Here is a 25,382-nt window from a genome sequence, read left to right as displayed (position 1 = left end):
CTTTGCATCTTCACTTTTTTTTTATTAATTATTTTAAAATTAAACTTACTGTGCCGACAATTGGTTAACAGGTTCATACAGGTTTCAAGTGTACATTTCCGTGATACATGATCTGTATATTGCATTGTGGCCCACCACTCGTTCTGGCTAGAGATTTATCAAGTGTCTTGATCTCTAAGAATTAGCTTTTATTTCTGTTTTCCATTTCATTGGTTCCTGCTCTGATTTTTATTCGTTCCTTCTGCTTACTTTGGATTCAGTTGTTTTTAAATAGACTATCATTTAGAGCATTTTTGGTTCACAGCAATATGGAGCAGAAGCTGCAGAGATTTCCATATACCTTTTCCCCCTACTTTCTGAAAGTGAAATGTACAAAGATCATTTATTTGAGACCTTTCTCCTTTTCTAATACAGGCATTTAATACTATAGATTTTTCCATAAGTACTGCTTTTGCTAAGGCCCTGCTGAAGAGGATCTTTTCTTTTCAGTCAGTAACTTAAAGCAGTCATTTTTTTTTTGTCTGCTAAAATAAGAATTATAAAGTCAGTGTCTGCAGGGATAAAGGATAAAGTTTAAACACAACAGCTCCTTTTTGTATGCATTTTGCATGCTTGTACTAAATAGAGAAGGAAACTGTCAGATTTTCACAAAGTTATCCTATAGATTGCACACTGCAAGAACTGCATTTCTTCGCTTTGATTCACTGAAAAGACCTATCCAGCTAATATCAGTAATGGAAAGGAAGTGTTAATAATGAAAAATAATGAAAATTAAACTACTTCTGTCTGTGAATCATTTAAGCAACATCTATCTTTAGAGTCTCACATTTCTGCAGTTGTGAATAAAGACTAAGGTGGTACATCAAATTGCTGTTACTATTTAAATTTGTTTCTAAATATAAAGTATTATTACATTGAATAATTTCTTTGTTTATATTTCCTCTGTGAGGTAGAAACAAGTTTGGATAGTCTTTTAAAACCAGTATAAGTCAACATCAGGGACCCACAGAAAGCAGTTAATCTTTTACGTTTTACCCTGTGTCAGGTACTGTGTTACATACTTTGCATGAATTATCTCCTTTAATGATGCACTAAAACCCTGTGAGATATAAGTATTTTCATTCCCATTTTACAGATAAGGAAACAGATTTAGAAAATAGTTTGAGGTCCCACAACTAAGTGGTAGAGTTGGAGTTAACTGGGAGTAATCCAGTCTCCAGTGATCTTAAGCATGTAATAGACTGTGTCCATATAGAGTATGTTTGAAAGAAAAACTCATAATAGCTATAAAATGAGTTCTGAATATCTCAGTTGAGGATATGGCTTGATGAGTTGACTAAACCAAACTAGATGAATAATACTGTAGTTAAGAAAATAAATTCTTTCAGACATTTTGCTACTCTGTAAAGTCTGAATTTTCCTTAAGATAAAAAGAGGCCCAGCCAGTATGGCCCAGTTGGTGGAGCATTGTCCCATGCACCAGGAGGTCACCAGTTCGGTGCCCTGTCAGGGCCTATGCCCAGGTTTTGGGCTCAATTCCCAGTAGGGGATGTGGAGGAAGCAGCTGATCTATGTTTCTCTCCTCCCTTCCTCTCTCTAAAATCAGTAAAAACATATTTTTAAAAGGGGAGGAGGGCGAATACTGAATTGGAGGCAATGTGGTAGTTTTTGGGGTTTAGATCACTATTACTAACTGAACCACATTAAAAAGTTATTTGACTTCTTTCAGCTTTAGACTTTTCATACGTTAAGTGGAGATTTTCTCCTTTTAGAATTATTTAAAAATTAGAGATAATGCATGTAGCACAGTGCCAAACTGTAGGAGCTGGCAGAGAAGGTAATTATATTTATTATTGTTAGAATCTCTGTTAATCCTCAATGAATGAAAACTATTTTTGAGGCCTTAACTTCATCTTCTGATACTACCCACCCCCTGTCCATCACCAAGATCGTCATATTCCTTCTGAAAAATATTCATGTAGCACTGAGTTCCTTTCCTTCATAGCAGTTATATTTTGAAATACATTTAAACGTGATTACACTAGATGGTAATCTCTGTGCAATCAGAAGCCACGTCTGATTTCGCTCACCATTGTCTCCTGTGTACAGTGCTTACCATACAATAGGACTTGAGTAAATGTTGAGTGAGTGAATGAAATGAATTCTTAATAGCTAATACTGATTACCTTGTGATAATGGCCGATGCCATCAAAGTAGTGATGCTTTTTCTTTGAAGAATTAAAATACATGTCATGTGATATGTGTAAAAAAGTCAGTATTTGAACTCATCAGTTTCATGTGGCCACCTCTTGACGTTATGCTGATTGAATTTCTTAGAAATGGAGCACTGTATATTCATTACATTTAGCATTATTGCTTGTTTTTAGCTTGACTAATCATGGTTTGAATTACTATCAAACTGTGCAGAATTTCAAGTTTTTGGTTACTTCACTTTGCAAGAAATGCAAATATTTCATGAAATTCTTAGAGCTTTATGAAAGTAAAAATATCAAGCACCTTCCCTCCTTCAGTCTACCGTCCACATAAATACTGTTTCCTTTGGCTTCTTTTAAAGGGAGAAGATGTCAACCGGACTCTAGAAGGTGGAAGGAAGCCTCTTCATTATGCGGCAGATTGTGGGCAGCTTGAAATCCTGGAGTTTCTGCTGCTGAAAGGAGCAGATATTAATGTATGTGAGGAACATTGTCATTCTAGAAAAAATTCTTGTTGTATGCTTTGGGTAATTATTTTATGTAGATGTATAAAATAGTTCTTGTGGAAACCTCATTTTAAATAATACAGTCTGAAATTATATCATAATTTCTGTAACTTAGAAATGTATAGTTTGGATTTTAAACAATAAGCAAACAAAACGACTTTCAAGCTGAGGATCCGGATGTTTCCCTTTGGCTGCTGCCTTTCAAGTTCTAATGCAACTTGAGAGTTGCACCACCTGTAGGTAGCAAATGCTATCTGCCAGTGGACCACAGGACCCTGCAGTCATGGTAAATACAGTGGGGCCTTGACTTACGAGTTTAATTCGTTCCGTGACCGAGCTCGTAACTCACATTACTCATATGTCAAATCAAAAAGTGAACGAGTGAGACACGTGACGCTGGGCTGATGTGGCGTTCACTGTGACATTCGCTTCGTCAACTAGCAGTGGGGTATCTGAAGCTGGCTTGTAACCCGAATTTTAGCTCGCAACTCAAAGCAAAAAATTGGCCAAGACGGCTCGTATCTCGAAAAACTCATTAGTCGGGACACTCGTAAGTCAAGGACCCACTGTATAGTGCATTTTTTGACAGAGGTCAGTAAACAAGTGGTCAGACAGAAGCAGCCATCTCCCGACTCTTTCCTTCTGTGGCTTCTGCATTTCAGAGTTTTAGAAAAATGTTTAAGTAACTGTGACAGCAAGTGAGATGAACTTCTCACATTTCAGGGGACACCAAGTCACTTGGCTGAGCTGTGGCAATCTTTTCATTGGCTATGTTCTTTCCTTCACCTCAATGGCATTTCTATATTAGTGGGGAGTAAGGCTCAGAGAGATTATACCTAGTCACACAGTAAGTGGCAGAGCCAAGGTTTGAGCTGGGGTCAAAGCCCCTGCTCCCTCCACTTCACTTTGCAGACTCCCAAAGAGAAACCTTGCTTGGGCCTCTAGAGCAGCGGTCGCCAACCTTTCAGACCTCACGGATCACCAGTGGTTCGCGGACTACCGGTTGGCAACTACTGCTCTAGAGGGCAGCTCTCCAGAGGCTAGAGATGTGTACCTATACAGTGATTTTGGATAGAAAGGCAAATAGGTAAACATTGACTTTAAAATATTCACAAGTGTTTCCTAATTCCATCTAGAAAGAAGAAATGAAAAATGGATAAGGTGGTTTTATCTCTTTATTTAATATTTCACAGGCTCCAGATAAACATCATATTACTCCCCTTCTGTCTGCTGTCTATGAAGGTCACGTTTCCTGTGTGAAATTGCTTCTGTCGAAGGTGAGGTCAATTGTTACTTTTTATTGCCTTTCCACTTCTGCGTGACTGTTTCAGCTAAGTATTTGGTTAATTTATTTGTTTGGCCTCAGGGACAGAAAACTAGTAATATCTAAAATTTAGGTCTAGAATTTTATAGCCCAAAATAACTGGTCCACAAACTGTTACTAGTTGGTAATAGGTAAGAACCTTGGGCTACAATATAAAACAACACAGTCTCCATAATCAAGAATAGTTGTTGAATAGTTGCTGTGACCAGCTCTGGCATGGTAGCTCTGTTAAAGCATCATCCCGATGTGCCAAAGTTGGGACATATAAGAATCAATCAATGAATGCATGAACAAGTAGAACAGAAAATCGATGTCTCTCTCTAAAATCAAATAGTTTGCTGGGGGAAAAAAAGTTAAATGTTGTGGACTAGTAACTGTTTACAGATCACACCTTGAGTGGCTCTGGTTTAAAATTTGTAAACTTCTTTTTCTGTAGTACATACTGAGAAGAATACATACTGGGAAGAGTATTAGAGGCAGTTTGCTCTAAAGCAGTAGTTCTCAACCTTCCTAATGCCGCGACCCTTTAATACAGTTCTTCATGTTGTGGTGACCCCCAACCATAAAATTATTTTTGTTGCTACTTCATAACTGTAATTTTGCTACTGTTAGGAATTAGATGCTCTCCAAGTCATCTGGTTTCTTGATGTTACTTAGATCATGGTAAATCTGGAGTTTTCCAGTGTTTTATCTTTGTTATTATAAATTCTTAGATGGAGCTCCAAACCCAGCCTCGAATTAATGCACCAGTTGCAACCATTTAGCTGTATTAGGACCTGCAAATATTGGGAGACAAATCTTAATAAAATAAGGCACCAGTTATGGAGGTTCCTCAAAAAATTGGAAATGGAACTCCCATTTGACCCTGTGATCCCACTACTAGGAATATATCCCAAGAAACCAGAAACACCTATCAGAAAGGATATATGTAACCAGATGTTCATAGCAGCACAATTCACCATAGCTAAGATCTGGAAACAGCCTAAGTGCCCATCAGTAGATGAATGGATTAGAAAACTGTGGTACATCTACACGATGGAATACTATGCTGCTGTTAAAAAGAAGGAACTCCTACCATTTGCAACATCATGGATGGAACTGGAGAGCATTATGCTAAGTGAAACAAGCCAGTCAATGAAGGAAAAATACCACATGATCTCACTCATTCATGGATAATAAAGACCATTACAAACTTTTGAACAATAATAGATACAGAGGCAGAGCTGCCTCAAACTGATTGTCAGACTGCAGTGGGAAGGCCAGAGAGAGTTGGGGGGCAGGAGGGAGGGGAGTAAGAGATCAACCGAAGGACTTATATGCATGCATATAAGCATAACTAATGGACATAAGACACTGGGGGGGAAGGGAGGGTAGGGGTTTGTCAAGGGCGGGGGGGAAAAAAGGACACTTATGTAATACCCTTTGTAATACTTTAAGCGAAAAATAAAAAAAAAATAATAATAAAATAAAAAAAAAAAAATAAGGCACCAGTATTAATCGCAAGCTTATTTTATGGCTATACTCTAGAAAGTGTTATTTATAACATTTCATTTGGTATTTTAAAATAAAGCCCTGCTGAAAGAAATAGAAATCAAATGAGTAAAAGCATTTTGTCACCATACCCGGTACATTCGTGTTTAATAAATAAGCTTTTATTATAACTAAGACTGAAGAGGATTTTATGCTTCAGTAAAATTGGGAAAGAAGGTAGCACATTTGTCTCGTAATACTTTGAGAACTTTTAAAGATTCTGAAAGTAGTTAATTCAGGTCCTTGAAAACTCAGGGTTTTTACCCATAGCTTCATGTTAAACCCAGTTACTGGATTTGTTTAAATGTGTAGTGGTTGTTTTATGAGTTTTGGGGGAATTTTGGTAAATATCAACAGTAATTTTTAGCTACTACACACATGCTAATTCTCTTAAAGCCAAATGGAAATAATATTTCTTGCCACTAATAGATTCAGTATCTGTGGTAGGATATGCTCACAAAGATTTCCAGTCACCGTCTTTCTCCTTATTGTCTATTCCTCCCCCCATATTCATGAAAAGATTAAAAAGTCCCTTTGTAAACTCCTAGATAATTTCATCCCTAGAGGATTATTTTTGCTTACCATTGTCACAGGCTACAAATATTGATGTACAGTTTATGAAAGATTTATATAATTTCCCATATATTATATTAGTTAGGACTCTTTGTATTGCAAGTTACTAACCCCAGCTCAGATAGGCTTAAGGAGATCTTGTTGATGCATATAATTCTACAGTTGAGGCACTGCCTGACCCTGTGCTTAAGCCATGGGACCAGGATCTGATTTCTTTTTTTTTACCTGTAAGCTCGCTTCCTCAAAATGGGCTTTATTACCCTGGCCTCAACTTACCTGCTAAGTGTATAGTAAAAGAAACAGTTAACAAGACTGTTGTATATTTGAAAGTTTTAGTTGCTAAGAGGGTAAATCTTAAAAGTTGCCATCACACACAAAATTTGTAAAGATGAGAAGTAATGGATGGGAAGTAACTAAACTTACTCTGATAATCATTTCACAATATGTACAAATATAAAATTAAACTAATATAGTTGTTACATGTCTTTTATCTCAGTTAAAAATAAATAAATTCATAAGTCAGAATAAAAACAAAAAGAAATTACCTCTTTCCATGATGTTTTTCTACCCTGTCAAGGGTGAAATTGTCTGAAAATAAAAACCTCCGTGGGATCATTTTTAGCTTAGGTCCTTAGGCTCTGGCCATTTACTAAATGAGATGCCTCTAAACATGCTCAAACTATTTCTTTCTGATATGCCTCTCCTTCCTGTGGGCCAAACAAAAGAAGACGTAATTATTCTTATGCTAGAGAGGACCCAAACCATTCATTGTTCTCTATCCCTTATTGCCAAAATATGTTCTAAGTCATTGTTAAAAGGAAAGCTTGATTTGTATGAAGGCAATATGTTATCCCAGAAGGATCACTATAAATATGTACTCCGTTGCTAAATTATTGGTAGTAAGTTGAGGTGTCTGACTCTTAACTAGCTTATATTTTTTTCTTTTACTTGGTGCCGGCAATTTTGTTCTTTAGCGTGTGTTTGACCCTTGATTTTTGTAGCTAAGTCAGGGACATTCAAAGATGGCTCTATTGATAGATCAAGTTTAATCTTGTAGAGCTGTTTTTTGTTTTAGATGACATTTTTTAACCTTTATAAAAGCAGCCTAATAAAACTTAGTTCTGCTTTTTCAAAATTTATTACTTTCATTTTATTATTGCATAAGCTTCTTTAATGGATACCCTATAGTTTTGTTAACCAATATATTTTTTTTAAAAATTGATTGTACTCTAAAAAATCCATAGTTGCTAAAATGAAGCTGTTTCAGTGTCTTAACATTAAAATCAATGTTTATATTATAAAATCTAGTTTATTCTTTTTATCAAAAATAGAATACTTGTGTATTATAAATTCATTTAAAAAGTATTTAGTTTAAGAAGTTTACCAGATTCACTGATATTCTTAGTATATTATTCGGGTGGTATGTGAGTAGCATAGGGGAAAAAAAAGCCAAAACAATAAACAGAAATTTAAGAACTCAGTATGATTACAACTAGTGCGGGGGCGGGGAGAGAAATCACAAAAACAAAAAGAAGATTGGTAGAATATTTGAAATTAAACTATGTAATATTTACTGGGCTATTTTTAAAATTTAATGCAGCGGAAAATGGAATTTATGACACAAGAATGTAAAACTTTTAATTCTTAATTATCCATATAGCAAAAGAAGAACCTAACATCTATGTAATATTTTTTAAGCACTTCGTGTATATAATCTCCTTTAATTTTTATCAATCCAAATACATAGGTATATTCATCTCCATTTAATGGATAAGGAAACTATTTTTCTCAGGGAGGTTAATTACTGTCAGAAACAGTTATGAGAAGTTGAACATGTGTAATTTGGGCTGATTTTTAATTGGTGAGCTAGTAATGTAGAGAACAACATATGTGGGACTTCCACTTCAAGGTGTGAGCACATGCCAGTGTATCCTTTCCCTCCCAACCACAGAAAAGATGTTTTTAAAATGAATGAATCAATATTTGGTTTGAACCATAAGAAGGGGTTCTAGATAAGAAATTATAATGAATCCTTGAGAAACAGAAAGCAGGCGGGATAGGGTTATAGAAAGCATTTCCTAACATGAGCAAGAGGATATTTATTACAAAAGGTAGAATCTGATCCAAGGCTGCTCCAAATCCAATAGTGGTTAGTGCCCCTGACCAACAAACAAGTGAAGGAGCTAGTTGCACTTCAGGCAGAAACAAAATAAACCCAGAGGGAAAGGTGAGACGCAAGAAGGATCATAGGCAAATTAGTATGTGAATAAGTCTAAACAAATATCAAAATGCAAAACACTAAAGTTTTTTTAAATAAGCTAAAACTACAGAATTGTTAAATAATGTATAAGATGGAAGCAGGATGATCAAAGTTTCTGGTACTTTCACCAAATCCAGAGTACGTGAAACACATTAATAAAACTAGTGAGAAGAGAAAAGGGAAAGGAGACAGATGAAACAAGTAAAAATACAGGCTCAAGAAGCATCCTGGGAAATTTAGCAGTAGCAGAGGAGGAAGAAACCCAAGTTGGAGTATGAAACAGACAGAGAAGTGACAACCGAACAGCATAGCAGTCAGTAAAAAGGCCAAGCAGCTTGTAAGTAGAGTGTAAGAACATGTCATTTTAAATTATAAGCTCAATAAGCTTCCTTTTTTCCACCCTAGAAAATCTTAATTGGGAAGTTTTTGCAGTAAAAGGAAAACTTAAAAGGCGGTATAAAATACTCTGTAGTTCAGAAGTTGCAGACTTTTTTTTAGAGCGTTAGGCTCAATCTTGCAACCATATGGTTTCTGTCATAATTTTGCCACTGTAGCTCTAAAGCTGCCATAGACAATACAGAAATGAATGGGCTTGGCTGCATTCCAGTAAAACTTTACTTACAAAAACAAACATCTGGGCCATAACTTGCTGACCCCTCTTCTAGCTCACAGTTACTTTGCATTTCACAACTTTAACCCTCAGTGGTAAAAATGTGTATCGTTCTGGATGCTTTTACTAGACTATGCTAGTGCATATTTGTTGAAAATTTTTATTATCAATTAATGTAGCCAAACAAGATATGGAATTTTCATTGTTAATTATTGAACTGGTCTTGGTTAAAACCTCAGATACCTGAGTAATAGAAGGTTTGCATGATTACATTATTTCAAAGAAAGTTAACCCTTTGCACTCCGCTGTCCCCTCTCAGGGGACATCGGAATTCTAGCATATCACTCGGATGTCCCCTCTCAGGGGACATTGCAGTTTATTAGTGGTTACAGGGAATTGAGTTATTTCAACGCAACTTTTTGAGACATGCATGTTTCCCTGAAGTTTTATCTTGAAATGGCACAAGAAATTAAATCAAAATATCGTAAAATTACTAAGATATATACAAGAAATGCAGCAGGTTTTGTGTCGGATTAAACAATAAACTACATATTCCCGGTGTGGGACAAAGAAAACGGGACTGCATTGTGTGTTCTAACAGGAAAACACCTGGTGGCAGGCGTCAAACCACTTATTACTGTCAAACATGCACTAATCAGCCTGCAATGCATATTGGGGAGTGTTACAAAACTTATCATACTGTACAAAATTATAAACAATAAAATATTGTTTTTTTTGCAAATATACATTCCTCGATGTCACCCAATTCATATAAGTCCAGTATCATTATAATACGTTACTTGGTTCCAAAATTATGCTAAATAATACGAGGGTCTGTAAATGCACGTTTCTGCCGCAAAGTAGCGTCCAGTAGCTGGTAGCCAATGTCCAGAATGGTTCGGAGTGCAAAGGGTTAATCATAGAATGCTACTCTTTAACTATGATATTAGCCAGTGGACTTTTATAAGTCCAAAATTCATTTTATTTTTCACAGCTACATATATCATTTGATATCATAATCTAGTTTCCATGATTAAAGAGATCATTCCTAAGAGAAATAATAGTAGTCCCTGTAGCATTTAATATATTACCATGTTAGGCATTTCCTGTAGTATTAATATATATCAAAATTTCTATAATACTAAAATTCCTTATAAATTATGTAATGCCTTGTAATTTATATAATGGGTAATAAAGGATTTTAAGAAGTCAAGTATCCTTGTTCCCTAAGGGGGAAAACCATTTCTAAATAATTCATTGCAGCATATTGTGGGGAAAGGAGAAATATTTAAATGTTTACTTCTGTTATCACTGTTTTAAAGATGTTAAGTTTGCTACATGCTACAATTTAGAATTTAGACAGATAAGCTATGTTTAGTGTGTTTATATTCCATCCTTTATAAAGTACATACCACTCTCTATATAAGAAAGAACAAGAATTCTTTTAAATCAGTGGTTCTCAACTTTCCTAATACCGCATCCCTTTAATACAGTTCCTCATGTTGTGGTGACCCCTAACCATAAAATTATTTTTGTTGCTACTTCATAACTGTAATTTTGCTACTGTTATGAATCGTAATGTAAATATCTGATATGCAGGATGTATTTTCATTGTTACAAATTGAACATAATTAAAGCATAGTGATTAATCACAAAAACAATATGTAATTATATACGTGTTTTCCGATGGTCTTAGGCGACCCCTGTGAAAGGGTCATTCGACCCCCAGGTTGAGAACCGCTGTTTTAAATAGAAAGGAATGAAAGAATCAAAATCTCATGAATTGAAATTTTCGATTTAAAACATTATAATTTGTTTTAAATTTTTAAAAAATGACAGCATATTAAAATTATTATAAATTGTCATTGGTTATATACAACAGGAAAGTCCAAAGGAAAACTTTGCTTTTTGTTTTCCATTCTTTCCGTTTCACACTTTGTCAAAGAGTTTTTCTTCTTAGAAAGTCTCTACTGTAACCTTACAACAACTATATGTGTGTGTGTATATATATATATAACCACTGATTAGTTTTTTAAATTTTTTTCCTTTATTAAGGTGTTACATATGTGTCCTTATCCCCCATTGCCCCCTCACCCTCCTGGTGTCTGTGTCCTTTGGTTGATCTCTCCCCCTTACCCCGACCCTCTCCTACCTTCCCTCTGAGCTTTGAGCGTCTGATCGATGCTTCTCTGTCTCTGGATCTGTTTTTGTTCATCAGTTTATGTTGTTCATTATATTCTACAAATGAGTGAGATCATGTGATATTTATCTTTCTCTGACTGACTTATTTCGCTTAGCATAATGCTTTCCAGCTCCATCCATGCTGTTGCAAATGGTAGGAGATCCCTCCTTTTTACAGCAGCGTAGTAGTCCATTGTGTAGATGTACCACAGTTTGTTTTTGTTCTTGTTTTTTGTTTTGTTTTTGGTTTTTTTTTAGAAACATCTTTTATGTTTTCTATTTTTTTAAAAAATATATTTTTTATTGATTTTTTACAGAGAGGAAGGGAGAGAGATAGAGAGTTAGAAACATCGATGAGAGAGAAACATCGATCAGCTGCTTCCTGCAAACCCCCTACTGGGGATGTGCCTGCAACCAAGGTACATGCCCTTGACCGGAATCGAACCTGGGACCTTTCAGTCCGCAGGCCGACGCTCTATCCATTGAGCCAAACCGATTAGGGCTGTACCACAGTTTTTTAATCTACTCATCTGCTGATGGGCACTTAGGCTGTTTCCAAACCTTAGCTATTGTAAATTGTGCTGCTATGAACATAGGGGTACATATATCCTTTCTGATTGGTGTTTCTAGTTTCTTGGGATATAGTTCTGGAAGTGGGATCACTGGGTCAAATGGTAGTTCCATTTTTAGTTTTTTGAGGAAAGTCCATACTGTTCTCCACAGTTGACCACTGATTATTGAACATTTATTTTATTGACTCATAGCTAGTTCACACCACTCTTAGTTACTGTTCCTGCTTGTGTACAGAACAAAAGTTTACTCAGTGCCTTTCTTTTACAATAAGTCAAAATGTTTACATCTTATATACAATTGCTATAGAGCAAGGGTGGGGAACCTCTTTTCTGCCCGGGGCCATTTGGATATTTATAAGATCACTCATGGGCCATACAAAATTATCAACTTCAAAATTAACCTGCTCTATTTAGTCAAACATTTAATTAACTCCTAATGCCTTGGCAGGGCCAGGCCAAATAATTTTGCAGGCCTTATACGACCTGCAGGCCAGGCATTCCCAATCCCTGCTTTAGAGTAAAAAATACTAAAAGTCTGTTAAGAAAATGTAGAAAAAACCTTATCTGATAGCATTCATGTTTTGTTCAATATTTTATCTGTGCTACATTAAAAAACTTCATACAGCCATTTAATGATAACACATGAATACCCCTCTCAAATACCACCAGCATTATCAAATCCTCAAAGTGGCATTGGTGCGGATTTTGCTCTTTGAATTGAGAATCAAATGTAATACTGTTCGGGTTAAGATGGAAGAGTAGGTAAACTCTGTACCCACCTCCTCCCATGACCACATCAAAATTACAACTAAATTTTAGAATGTCTGTCATTGAGAACCACCTGAAGACTAGCTAAACAGAAACCCTATAATGAGGGATGTAAGGAAGAAGCCATGTAGATACTGGTAGGAGGGGTGGAGACAGAACAAGCAGGTGTCACACCCTTCGTGTGGGGATTAAGAATTGGATGTGTATCTGGGTTGCAGAGGTCCCCCCTGAGGAGCAGGGACCCCAGCCCTAGCCTGGGGCACCAGTGCTGGGAAGAGGAGCCCCATGACATCTGGATGTGAAAAGCAGCAGGGATTGCATATCACAGTGATATGTAGGGCTACTAGAGTCCCAAGTATTTTTCCTCTTGAGGGACCCATGCAAAGATTTGGTGGCTCACAAATTTACCCTAAGCTTGCAAGGGTAGCAGTTCAAAAAGCACCAGAGATATATGGAGGAAAACTGAATTGACTCATCTCATATCATGGGGCCCACCAAAGGGTCTCAAGCCTGGTACCTCAGTACAGCATAGCCTTTCACAAGGACCTCCAAGCACAAGCAGCAGCCTTCTTCAGATTACTTTGTAGCTCCTACTGGTCACCCTAAGCTGGACACAAACAGCAGTTGATCTTGACCTGCACCAGAGCTCTTCCTAAGAGGCTCTAGAAACAACACACCCAGTAGCTGGCTTTAGACGACACCACCCAGCCACCTCCACATCCACACACATGAAAGGCAGATTTGGCTGGCACCAGAACCCCAGTAAAGCCTCCCGCGCCATGGGATTAGCCCCCAGACAACAGCTTGTCTGCTGTAGTCACCAACAGCCCTCACAGCCAGTCAGCCTGAGAGTCAATCCCACTCACTGATGTGCCAACAGAAATCAAGGCTCAACTACATCAGAAAAGTGCACACACCCACATAAGGGATGCCCTGAAGCAACTGCCTCGAGTGAACAGGGAGACTGTGCCACTGGGCCTCATAGGACATCTGCTAAGATGAATAGAATAAGCATATCTACCTAATACATAGAAACAACACAGGGAGTCAGGCCAAATGAGGAGACAAACATGTACCAAATGAAAATACAGAACAAGACTTCAAAAAAGAACAAAATGGAGACAAGCAATCTACCAGATACAAAGTTCCAAACACTGATTATAAGGATGCTCAATGAACTCAGGGGAAGAATACATGAACTCAGAATTTCAACAAAGATAAAAAACCACGTATAAATGAAGAATACAATAACTGAAATGAAGACTCATTAGAGGGAATTCATGTGCAGAGAATTCTAAATAAGAGGAACCCAAAAAGGCCCGTACCAATACACATTAATTAAAATGTCAAAGATTAAAGACAGATAATTTTAAAGGAACAAAAGAAAAGTGTTTAGTTACATACAAGGGAGCTCCCATAATACTGTCAGGTGATTTTGCAACAGAAACATTTAGGCCAGAAGAGATTGGCATGAAACATTCAAAATAATGTAAAGCAAAGACCTACAACCAAGATTACCCAGCAAGGCTATTTATCATTTAAAGTCAACAGAGAGTTACAGTATCTTAGACAAGAAATGTAAAGAAATTAATCACACTAAACTAGCATTACAAGAAATGCTAAAGGGACTTATTTAAATAAAAAAGATTTAAAAATATGAATAAGAAAATATAGAAATAAAAATACTTTCACCGACAAAGGCAAATAGTAAAAATCAGTGGCTCAACCTACTACAGTACAAAGGTTAAAAGGCAAAAGTCAGAAAATTATGTAATTACAACAGTAAATTAAGAAATACACACAAACACAAAAAAAGTAAATAATGACAAAAATGTGTTTGAACTAAGTGGCCATCAAGTTAAAATAGACTGCTAAAAACATAGTTTGATAAATATGAAGTGCATGGTAACCACAAACCAAAAACCTATAAGAAATTTATAAGAATAAAGAGAAAGGAGTCCAAATACTACACTAGAAAGTCATCAACATACACGAAAATAGGGAACACAAAACTACACAATCAGAAAACAATTAAATGGCAATAAAGTACATACCTATCAATAATTATCTTTAATGGAAATTGATTTTTTAATGAAAGTTCATGAGCTGCCTACAAGAGACCCACTTCAGATTGAAAGACATGCAGACTGAAAGTAAAGGGATAGAAAAGGACTTACCATGCAAATGGAAAAGAAAAAATAGCTGAGAAAACAATACTTGTATTAAAGACAAAATAGACTTTAAAACAAGGGCTATCACAAGAGACAGGCATTTCGTATTGATAAAGGGGTTAATCTAAAGAGGATCAACTCTCATTAACATTACACACCCAGTGTAGGAGCACCTAAATATATAAAATAAATATTGAAAGACATAAAGGAGAAATATATGTATTATAGTAATAAGGGATTTTACCACCCCATTGACATCAATGGATAGGTCATCCAGACAGAAAATCAAGGGAACAGCGGTGTTAATGACATATTAGATAAGAATGACTTAATTGATATTTTTAGGACATTTCACCTAAAAGCCTCTGAATATACATTCTTTTCGAGTGCACATGGAACATTTCCCAGGATAAATCACATTAGGCCAGAAAACAAGTCTCAGTTTAAGAATATTGGAATCATACCAAGCATCTTCTCCAATCACAATGATATGAAACTAAATTACAAGAAGAAAACTGAAAAACACAATGACGTGGAGGCTAAACAACATGTCACTGAACAATGAATGGGTTAATGAGATCAAGGAAGAACTGTTTTCAGTTCTTGAGAAAAATGAAAATGAAAACACAATGACTCCAAAGCTGTGGGACACAGTGAAAGCAGTTCTAACGGAAATTTAGTAACGTAGGCCTACCTCAAGAAACAACAAAAATCTCAAATAGACTATTTAACCTTACACCTTACAGAACTAGAAAAAACAACAACACTCAAAGTGAGTAGAAGAAAGGAAATAATAAAAATCAGAACAAGCAAAATAGAGGCAAAAAAAATAGAAAAGATTAATGAAACTAACCTGGTTCTTTGAAAATATAAACAAAATTGGTAAAACTTTAGCCAGATTCATTAAGAAGAAAAAAGGAATGCCCAAATAGAATCAGAAATGAAAGACATGACAACCAACACCATGGTATACAAAGCATTATAAGGAAATACTACAATTATATGCCTATAAATTAGACCAGCGGTCGCCAACTGGTGGTCCACGAGATCCGAAAGGTTGGCAACTGCTGAATTAGACAACATGACAGAAATTGATAAATTCCCAGAAATATACATACTTCCAGGAAGAAACATATAAATCAGGAAGAGATATTCTGAACAGACCAGTAACTGCTAACAAAATTGAGTTCGTTATTAAAAAACTCCCAACAAACCAAGTGCTAGGTCAGATGGCTTTGACTTTTACCAAACATTCAAAGAAGACTTAACACCTATTCTGCCCATACTACTACAAAAATTTGAAGAGGGAAGACTCCAAACTTACGTTACAGGCCTGCCTTAACTTGATACCAAAACCAGACAAAGACACTACAAAAAAAGAAAATTATAGGCCAATATCCCTGATGAACATAGATGTAAAAATACTCAACAAAATATTAGCAAACTGAATTCCTCAATACATTAAAAAGATAGTACACCATTATCAAGTAGGATTTATTCAAGGTTGGTTCAATATCCACAAAACTATTATGATACATAACAAACGAAGGGTGAAAATCATATCCATAGATACAGAAAAAGCATTTGACAACATCCAGCATTGATTTATGATAAAAACCTGTCAGCAAAGTGGGGATAGAAGGAATATACTTCAACATAATAAAGGACATATATGAAAAACCCACAGCTAACATTATACTTAATGGTGAAAAGCTAAAGTGTTTTCCTTATCAGGAACAAGATAAGGATGTTCATTTTCACTATTTACATTCAACTTGGTATTGGAAGTCCTAGCCACAGTAAACAGACAAGAAAAAGAAAATACATTCACATTGGAAGAGAAGAAAAACCAATTATTTGCAGATTATATAATACTATATAGAGAGAACCCTAAAGAATCCAAACATAAAAACTGTTAGAACTCTCTCCCTCTTCATTCTTCCCTCCCACTCTTTCTAAATATCATTGGGAAAAATATCCTCAGGTGAGGAATAATAATAATTTTTAAAAAACTATTAGAACTAATAAATGAATTCAGTAAAATAGAATACAAAATTAATGTTCAGAAATTGGTTGCATTTTTATACACCGATAACAAACTATCAGAAAGAGAAACTAAGAAAGCAATCCCACTTACGATTGCATTAAAGAATAAAATACCTAGGAATAAATTTTACCAGGGAGTTGAAAGAATTGTACTCAGAAAACTGTAGGACTGAAGAAAGCAATTGAAGGGGATACAAGTAAATGGAAGCATATACCATGCTCTTGAATCGTTAAAATATCCATACTACCCAAAGCAATATACAGATTCAATGCAATCCCCATCAAAATACCAATGACATTATTCAAATAGCTAAAACAAATAATCCTAGAATGTATATGGAACCACAAAAGACCTCAAATACTCAAAGCAATGAAGAAAGAACAAAGTTGGAGGGATCACACTACCTGATAGCAAACTATACTACTAGTACAAGGCTATAGTAATTAAAACAGCATGGTGCTGGCATAAAAACAAACACATAGATCAATGAAATAGGGTAGAGAGCCCAGAAAAAAACCCACACCTATATTGTCAATGGATCTATGACAAAGGCAAAGATATTGAATGGAATAAAGACAGTCTCTTCATTAAGTGGTGTTGGAAAAATTGGACAGACACAAAAATATGACACTGGATCATTTTCTTGCCATATACAAGAATAAAAAAGTGAATTGAGGACTTAAATTTAAGACTCAAAACCATAGAACTCCACAGAAGAAAACATAGGCAATAAACTCTTAACATTGCTCTTAGTAATAATGTGTTGGATATATCTCCTTTGGCAAGGAAAAAATAACCAAATGGGACTACATCAAATTAAAAAGTTTTTGCACAACAAGGAAACTATTCATCTAGTTCTATGAAAAAATGTTCCCAGGAGTCCACACAATGGGACAAATGATTCCTCAAAATGAAATTAGGATGCAGTTTCCAAAAGAAGGGAAATGAACTCTGGAAGCTGAAAAAGCAACATATGTCCACTGTACTATTTAACTTTGTGTTAATGCAGAATTATAGTACAGTGCTAATTATAAAAACTATCAAAATGAATTTGTTTTGAATACAATGATCGCAATTATTGTCATTTAACCTGTGTTGGAGGATTTACCACATTGAAGTTCTTACAGGTTTCTCTCCCACTTAGCAATGAGTTCCATGTGTTCCATAAAGCAGTTAAGTTAGAAAATGAGGAAATGGAGACTTTTAAGATCATATTGAAGAGGACTTTGTAATAATTTCACACTTCCTAGAATCTGTCGTCATCTCCTTCCTGATTTACCTAATCATATTGTACTTACTCATCAAGACTCAGGGCAGGCATTGCCTCATCCAGAAAGACTTTCTTTGTTACACCCTTTATCACATCCCATTCTGCGTTACAGGCCATTCATCATGGTGCATAACGCCATTATTGTTCTCATCCCACTGATTCATACTGGTTGATTTGTCTGTCTCCCACACCAGCCATGCTGGCAGATTGTCTTGTTTTTCTTTGATTCTCCCGTCCCTTACAATGTCTACACATCAAACATTCAGTAAATGTTTGTTGAGTGATTGAATAGATTTGCCAGGGAAAGGGGGTAAGACATTCCATTTGGGAACCAGCATGTATAAAGGTGTGGCACATGGTATGTTCAGAAATGGTGAGAAATTCCATAGGATTGAAGCATAGAAAGATTAATGGGAGAAGAGACTGCTGAGTTAGACTAGAGTTGGTCTTTAAAGGACCACCTATGCCAAGTTTAGTCAGCTCTATAGGTTAGGCCTTAAGAACAAATAATGAGATTTGGCAAGGATGCTAGAGACTAATTGGTGACTGAATCCTGGTTGGGTGGAGCTAGCAAAGAGAACCCTCAATGGGGGAATAATGCTGTCTCTGGTAGTTAAAGAGGCTCAGGGAGCAAATTCAGCTACCATGCACTGGGCACTTTCCTAGGCACTGGGGACACGGTTCCTGCTCCCATGGAACTTTTATCCTAGTAAAGACGACAGATTTAAAACAGTGGGTGAACACAAAGGTATAGGTCCACATTCTCAAACCTAAAATAGCGTGTTGCAACTAAATGATCCAGAACAGCAGCCTCCAGGAGCACTGAGGCAGGCTGGAGAGCATTTCATCCCCAGAGTGCGTCACAGAGCCCCTTTCCTAGCCATGTCCCAGCCACTCACTGCTAAGTGTTTATAAGAATAATGATCAGTATTACATGTGTTCTTTAGGACTCTGTCTAAAATAAAAGTTTTGTAAGCCCCAGATTTTTAGAAATAATGTGCGTAACACTTAGGTCTACTCTCCAAAAAGTTGCAGAGAGGGGAAAGATAATTTTGTCACCATGATACTTTCTTTTTTAGCAAAAGAGATTTTATACTACACCTAGGGGTATTAATTTTTAAAGGTTAATTAATTGGGCAAATACATGCTAGTATAAATAAAAGCCAGTCGTTGCCAATGTTATTGGCAAGTTGTGTGTGTAGTTTACAATTTCTAGTGCCTGAAAAATAATCTGACATTTTTATAACTTAATCTATAACTTTGCCAAGTGTTTAGGGTTTTTTCTTCAATAGGATGAACTCTGTTTAAGTAAGAGAATTTTTTAATTCTAGGTATAAACACTAGCGGATACCGAGTAATCTAGTCTCGTTCTCTTCTCTCAGTTGTGGGCTCATTTAATGATAAAGGCTTTTCCCATTCTTTTCCAGGGTGCTGATAAGACTGTGAAAGGCCCAGATGGACTAACTGCTTTTGAAGCCACTGACAACCAGGCAATCAAAGCCCTACTTCAGTGATGGATGGATGGGCTGACAGCTCTGGAAGAATGACTCTCCTGTGGCCTCACACTGCTGCCTGTCTGTCTGTCACTCTCTATCTGCCAGCTTCTTCAGCTAAATACTTTAGGAGGGGTGAGGGGAGAGAGAAATTCATAACAAATCAGACTACCAGAAAACAAAAACAAAAACCAATGTTTTGGAGGAGAGGCAAAAACTACAATCAGGCTTTTACAAAGCCTCCTGATCAAGTCAGCCTCTTTTCCATTTCCAAAAATACACAGATTATACCCAAGGGAGAGCAAAGACACATACGGTAACATTTGACCTTCTCAGCTCCCTAGCTAATTCATTAATTAGATTGTGTCGAGGGTCTGATTATACAAAGGCCAACTCTACATAATCGGTAGCCCTAACTGTGTGAGCAGTAGTGGCTGCTGTGATGTAAACTTAGGGTGCTGAGATAAGCAATTAGCTCTAGCCTTCTGCCTTAAGGTGCACTCTGGGGAATCTCCTGGTGTAGTGAAGATCGCTGCCTGTGGTTGGTGACCAAATCTTGCCTCAGTGACTTTCCGCCTTTACGCGAAAGCTCAGTGAAGGTGAGATGGGGCACACCTAAATTGCTAGATGCCTGAACTTTGGATTTCCTCTCCCCTTTCACATGGATTTCATGTATCTTTAGGTAAAACTGACTAGTTTTATTTATAAAATCTTAAATTTTGGAAGTCTATAGGAGAAACCATTCCAGTATGCATAAATTTTTCTCCTCTAGATTCAAATACTTATATAACATTGAAACACTTTTAAACTTTGCTGGTAGTAAAAGGGGATGTAAAACTAGAATCATAGCCATAAGCCTGTTAGTATCATACAAAGAGAGAACAGTTGTCTTCGTACCTATAGTTTTCTTCATTTGCTATTTGAATGGATTGGCCCCGGTTATGTGTGGAGAACAAGGAACATTGTTGGAATGTCTCTTTGACCCATCTTGAATGCTGATTACTTATTGCACCAAAGCTATCACTGGGGTGAGATTTACTATTTGGACAAATTTAACCCCCACCTCTTCAAAAATATGCTTGTTACCAAGTTCCCCAGCTATTGATAAACTTCTGCTGAACATAGGCCAGCCCACCTGCACAGTATATTTTTTATTCTTTTCTAAGTCATGCATCATATAAAGTGTGACACTTTCAAGATGTACTCTGTGCCCTTAAATACAGCCCTAAAATAATTATGACCTGCAGAAAATGTTTAGACACATTTTCAAATGTTTATTTCTTGAGCAGTATGACTAATTAGAGCATATACCCTTAAATTTTGCTGTTGTGCATTTAAAATACTAAGATTCCTTTGACCTGCCACCCATTTAAGCTTTCTAAAAATATTAGGATTTTTCCTTAGCCATGTCATGCAATAACTAAATGTACCTCAAATTTTTAAAAACGGGGGGTTAGGGACTAGTATTCAGATTGTGGATAATAAAGAATTATGGATGGTTTTTTAAGGCAATGTAGCATTCGACAGCAAAGTTAAACTATCAAAGAACCGTCAGCCTGGCTAATAAGTCTTATTGATCAGTTGCTGATTGGTTGGTTAGTGTGTGTGTGTGTGTGTGTGTGTGTGTGTGTACGTGTGTACTTTTCCCCATGAACCCTTTTTTATCCTGTGGCTTTTTTCACTTAAAACTAGCCTATCCCTGTACATTTGGCTAATTCTGCTGCCTTAATGCAGCCTGTTACAGTAAAAGTCAGTAATCAGTACTTCATGACCGCACTGAACTGAAACCTGGAGCCATCCTCATTGGAGATGGAGGGCACTCTATCAGTCTTTAACCATCAACAAGGTGTTTTGAAATCTTTGTTTTCACCTCTTGGCATAACGTGATCTAAAAGGCTTGGATTGCCCTCTGCACAGTTTTACCGTCGCGTCCTCCGTGTTTTGTTCTAGTTGGCTGTTGCAGAGAGTGCACTGTCCTATCATTCCTGACCCTGGTCTGCTTCCCAGTCACCGGTGCAGAAGCCAGGTGACTTTGTACAGTTTGCCCTGTGTTCCCTGTGATGCAGTGGAGGCTACTGCGCCTTCTTCTTTCCCAGTCTTTTTGTAAACCCCATAATTATGAAGCAGTTGCTTGAGAAAATAACATGTAAACATAGACTAGACTGGCCAAGATGGTTTACAATTTCTTTTTTTTTTTTAACTAGGTTATTTATAATGTATTTCTGAACCACTTGGCAGAAAAATTCACAACACTTAATGTTCATATTTGAGTAAAGGAAGTTAAAACCATGTCTGCTTTTTTGGTACTACATGCATTAGTGAAAGGTTAAGTACGTTTTTTTTCTCCACTGAAGTAATATTTAACATCTCAGCAAAAACCTTGCATGTTCTGTAGTTTTGTATTAAGTCAGTCATTTCGTATGCACTATAGCAATTAAAAACAGGTGTATAAAAACACCCGAGTGTTTACTATGCTATTAGTATACTAACAAATTCTCCCTTGCAGCTTCAGACTGGTATCTATAGACTTACAGTTCAAATACAGCACCTGAGTAAACCAAGTAGTTCTTCTATGCATAGCTCACCTTCTAAACCCAGTGGGGCATGAAGGGGAGGTAGGTGGTTCAGTGTGTGGAAGCTGCAAGCAAGTAGCCCCATTATTCATTGATTCTTTTTCTCAAATAATGGAGTTCAAATCAGTATGTACGTATTTGATTTTTTTCCCCTAACACTTCAATTAAGCTGCTGTTTTCTTCCATGAAATATTGCATACTCGATTGTGTATAGAAGCTGGTGAGAGTGCCCTCCTACATAAGCAGTTGCAGTGTTTTTGCATGCAAAATTTAAAGAATTTAAATTGTCCTGATTCTATTTTGTAAATGGAGAAACAATCATATCTTTCTAAGCAGTAACAGAGGAAGACTAATGCTTTGTGCATTTTGATATATTTGAGTTCATTTTTTCCACAATGTAATACTTTTGACACAATTGGGTTTCTCACATTATGCTAGTTCATGTACATCAGAATGCTAACTAATACTGTGTTTAAGTTTTGTGTTGCAAGAACAAATGGAATAAACTTGAATTGTGCTACAGCTAACATGTTGGAAGCCATTTTTCTCCCTCAGTTACTATCGCCTCCCTTTTCCAGTCTTCACAACTGAACCAGTACTTTGATCAACTTAAACATGTAATTAATCTAAATTTTCTCCCTGAATCACACTTCCAGTGGAAAGAAAAATAAGACATAGGAACGATTTAATTCTGGCTGCTCATTGGGAAGTTTTGCTCTTGATACAAATGGCTTTGCTATAAATTTTGGGTCCATTACAAGGGACAAGGCAACCAGCACAGCCTGGGTCACCAGGGTCTAAATAACCGTTAAAGTTGATCGATCTTTCATGTGCTCATGTAAGTTGCACCGTCCTTGAAGGGTCACCATTTTTTCCAAAACTCACTTGACCCTGAGCACTTTTATAGGGTATGTTTTTTCAGTATAAATGTTCTGATTTAACATTAAACCACTTTAAACCTCAAAACTGAACATGATTGTAGGTAAAATTTGTGATTCTATTGTAATCTTGTTGATAATCCAAGACTATTGTGTAGTTTACTTTGAAATGGTCCAAAAATATGTACAGATGCTAAAATACAGCAAAAGCTCTTTCAGAACTTTCATGTGGTCAACAGAAGAGTACACACAGGTAGAATGTGTGGTTGTAGGTGGGAGTGTCCACAAAAAAGGTTATAAACACTGAAGTTCTTGTTTTAAGAATTGAGGTCTATAAAAGTATTGAAGTCTGGCTAAATATGTGTTAAAGGGGACAGAGCCCCCTTATATAATTGAAGAGAAGACCAGTATCTGCTGATGGTAAGCACATCTATAGGAAAGAAAGAGTTAAGGGTGAGTTACTGCGAAATTGGTGATTAGAGAGCAGCCATCGCAGGACTTTCACACAGCACAATGTATCAGATGGTTACAAGATTTTGTTTCTTTCCTCCTGCATTGCCAGTGATTCTCAAAAGATGGTCCCTGGACTAATAATATCACCATAAACTGAGAACTTGATCGAAATGCCCAGCCCGGTCCTACCCAAACTATGGGGCTGGGTCCAGCAGTCTGCTTAACAAGCCCTCCAGGTGATTCTGATGTACACCCAAGTTTGAGAACCAGTGTACAGACCATAAAGGGAGAAACCAATGGTCAAAAAGCCTGTAAGTAGGACATCATCAAGGCTAGCTTCCTAGAAAGTAAGTGGAATCCTTTAACATGGGAGACGGTAAGACTCAGGCCAAGTCCTGAGCTCTAGACCCCCAAGAAAATCTCAAGATGATATTCAAAGTTATGTTCAGGGCAAAAGAAGTCAGGGTAAGATGTAACAGTGGGTCCAAGGATTGGACACTGGTGAGAATAACCCCTCACTTTTATCAGGGCTTTTTCTCTGTAGGATGTCCTCTCACCTGGCTGTGGACACTATTTCCATAGTCCAGGGTTACAGCCCCCACGCACAGCTGAATTCCTGACATTTAGGCCCTGCCCAAGTCCGCTCCTTGAATTCCAAAGGAGGGTGAGGAAAACAGCAGGAATTTGGGGAGAAGCGTCATGAGTCTCCTCTCGGGCTTGCTACATCGCAGGTGCAGGGGAGCTCACTTTAGAGATGCAGTATGGCTCCAGCAGCCAAGGCGCCTGGGAGATTAACTTTTTTGGGGACTGTTTAATTCTGTATCCTCACTCTTGGCTAATTACCCCAAAGACGGAATGCCACCCAAAATAATAGTACCTGACTCACAGCGGTTCTCAACCTGTGGGTCGCGACCCTTTTACAGGGGTCACCTAAGACCATCGGAAAACATATAATTACATATTGTCTTTGTGATTAATCACTATGCTTTAATTATGTTCAATTTGTAACAATGAAATTGGGTGTCACCACAACATGAGGAACTGTATTAAAGGGTCGAGGCATTAGGAAGGTTGAGAACCACTGGATAGAGTATAATAACTGCCTGATATTATCTTTTAACTTTTCCTTTAACATAGTGATACATTGTTCTCTCAGGAGGTCAATACAACTACCTGCCGTCTGGTTTTGCTATTAACCCCTAATATCCCCTTTAAAAAGGGACCCTGTACTGGGAGGGATGTGGATTGTCCTGCCCGCCATCACTGGGTGCAGCTGCTTTGCCCTTTGCCCATGTAAGTTTCTCCTATTAAAACTCTTATGAATTTGAATAAGGCCACATGTCAGTTCTTTGGAATCAATTCTGACTGCAGACTTTTGGGGTTTTCCCCCAACAGCAGGCCACTTGGATTGCTGCAGCCACTTAATTGTGTCCCTCTGGCTTCTGCCTGCCCGCCCGGCAGCAGGAGAGAGCCCTCTGGGAGGCCGAAGGCTTCTCTCTCCACCCCACTGCCCTGCGCTGGTGCCAGTGCTGTGAGCATGGATTCTCCACTGCAGTGGGTGCACCTCGTGCCAAGTTACTCAGTTTTAGGTCAACTCTGTCCCAAATGCCAGCCAGATCATTAGCATTAGGATTTTTTCCCCCAAAGCTTTTCATTGAAATATAATCACTGATTGAGAAAATTTATCAGCAGCTTTAAGAGTACCTGACACATGGTAGATGTTCACTGTATTTGTTCTGAACCATTAATGTCAAACCATTATACAGTCAAGTGTGAGGTAGGCTTTGTTTCAGTGACGCCTGGCCAAAGGATTGCTGCCGTTAGGACCATGGGGCCTAAGTGTAATTGTATCTAAATATTGGCCAAGTAGCCTTCTAAATACTACTATTGCAAACTGTAATCAGTGAAGTAAAGACAAAGATCACATCACAATGGTTCTCTGAGGAAATGCTGCGCATGG

General features: G+C 37.2%; 1 protein-coding gene across 1 annotated transcript in view; it reads left to right on the top strand.

The window, feature by feature from the left end:
* The window catches only part of MTPN (myotrophin), a 55,833-nt gene extending 33,215 nt beyond the window's left edge, over positions 1-22,618 (top strand). The window contains exons 2-4 of the mRNA XM_070423967.1: positions 2,576-2,689; positions 3,913-3,996; positions 19,453-22,618. Coding sequence (XP_070280068.1) covers positions 2,576-2,689; positions 3,913-3,996; positions 19,453-19,539 — 285 coding nt within the window. The 3' untranslated portion in view covers positions 19,540-22,618. The remainder of the gene's footprint in view (positions 1-2,575; positions 2,690-3,912; positions 3,997-19,452) is intronic.
* Positions 22,619-25,382: the final 2,764 nt, after the last annotated feature.

This window comes from Myotis yumanensis, unplaced genomic scaffold, assembly GCF_028538775.1.
Source record: "Myotis yumanensis isolate MYYU_CA2020_CCGP unplaced genomic scaffold, mMyoYum1.0.hap1 SCAF_9, whole genome shotgun sequence".
Lineage (NCBI taxonomy): Eukaryota > Metazoa > Chordata > Mammalia > Chiroptera > Vespertilionidae > Myotis > Myotis yumanensis.
The sequence above is the reverse complement of the archived record's forward strand: the minus strand, read 5'-3'. Positions and strand labels throughout refer to the sequence as shown.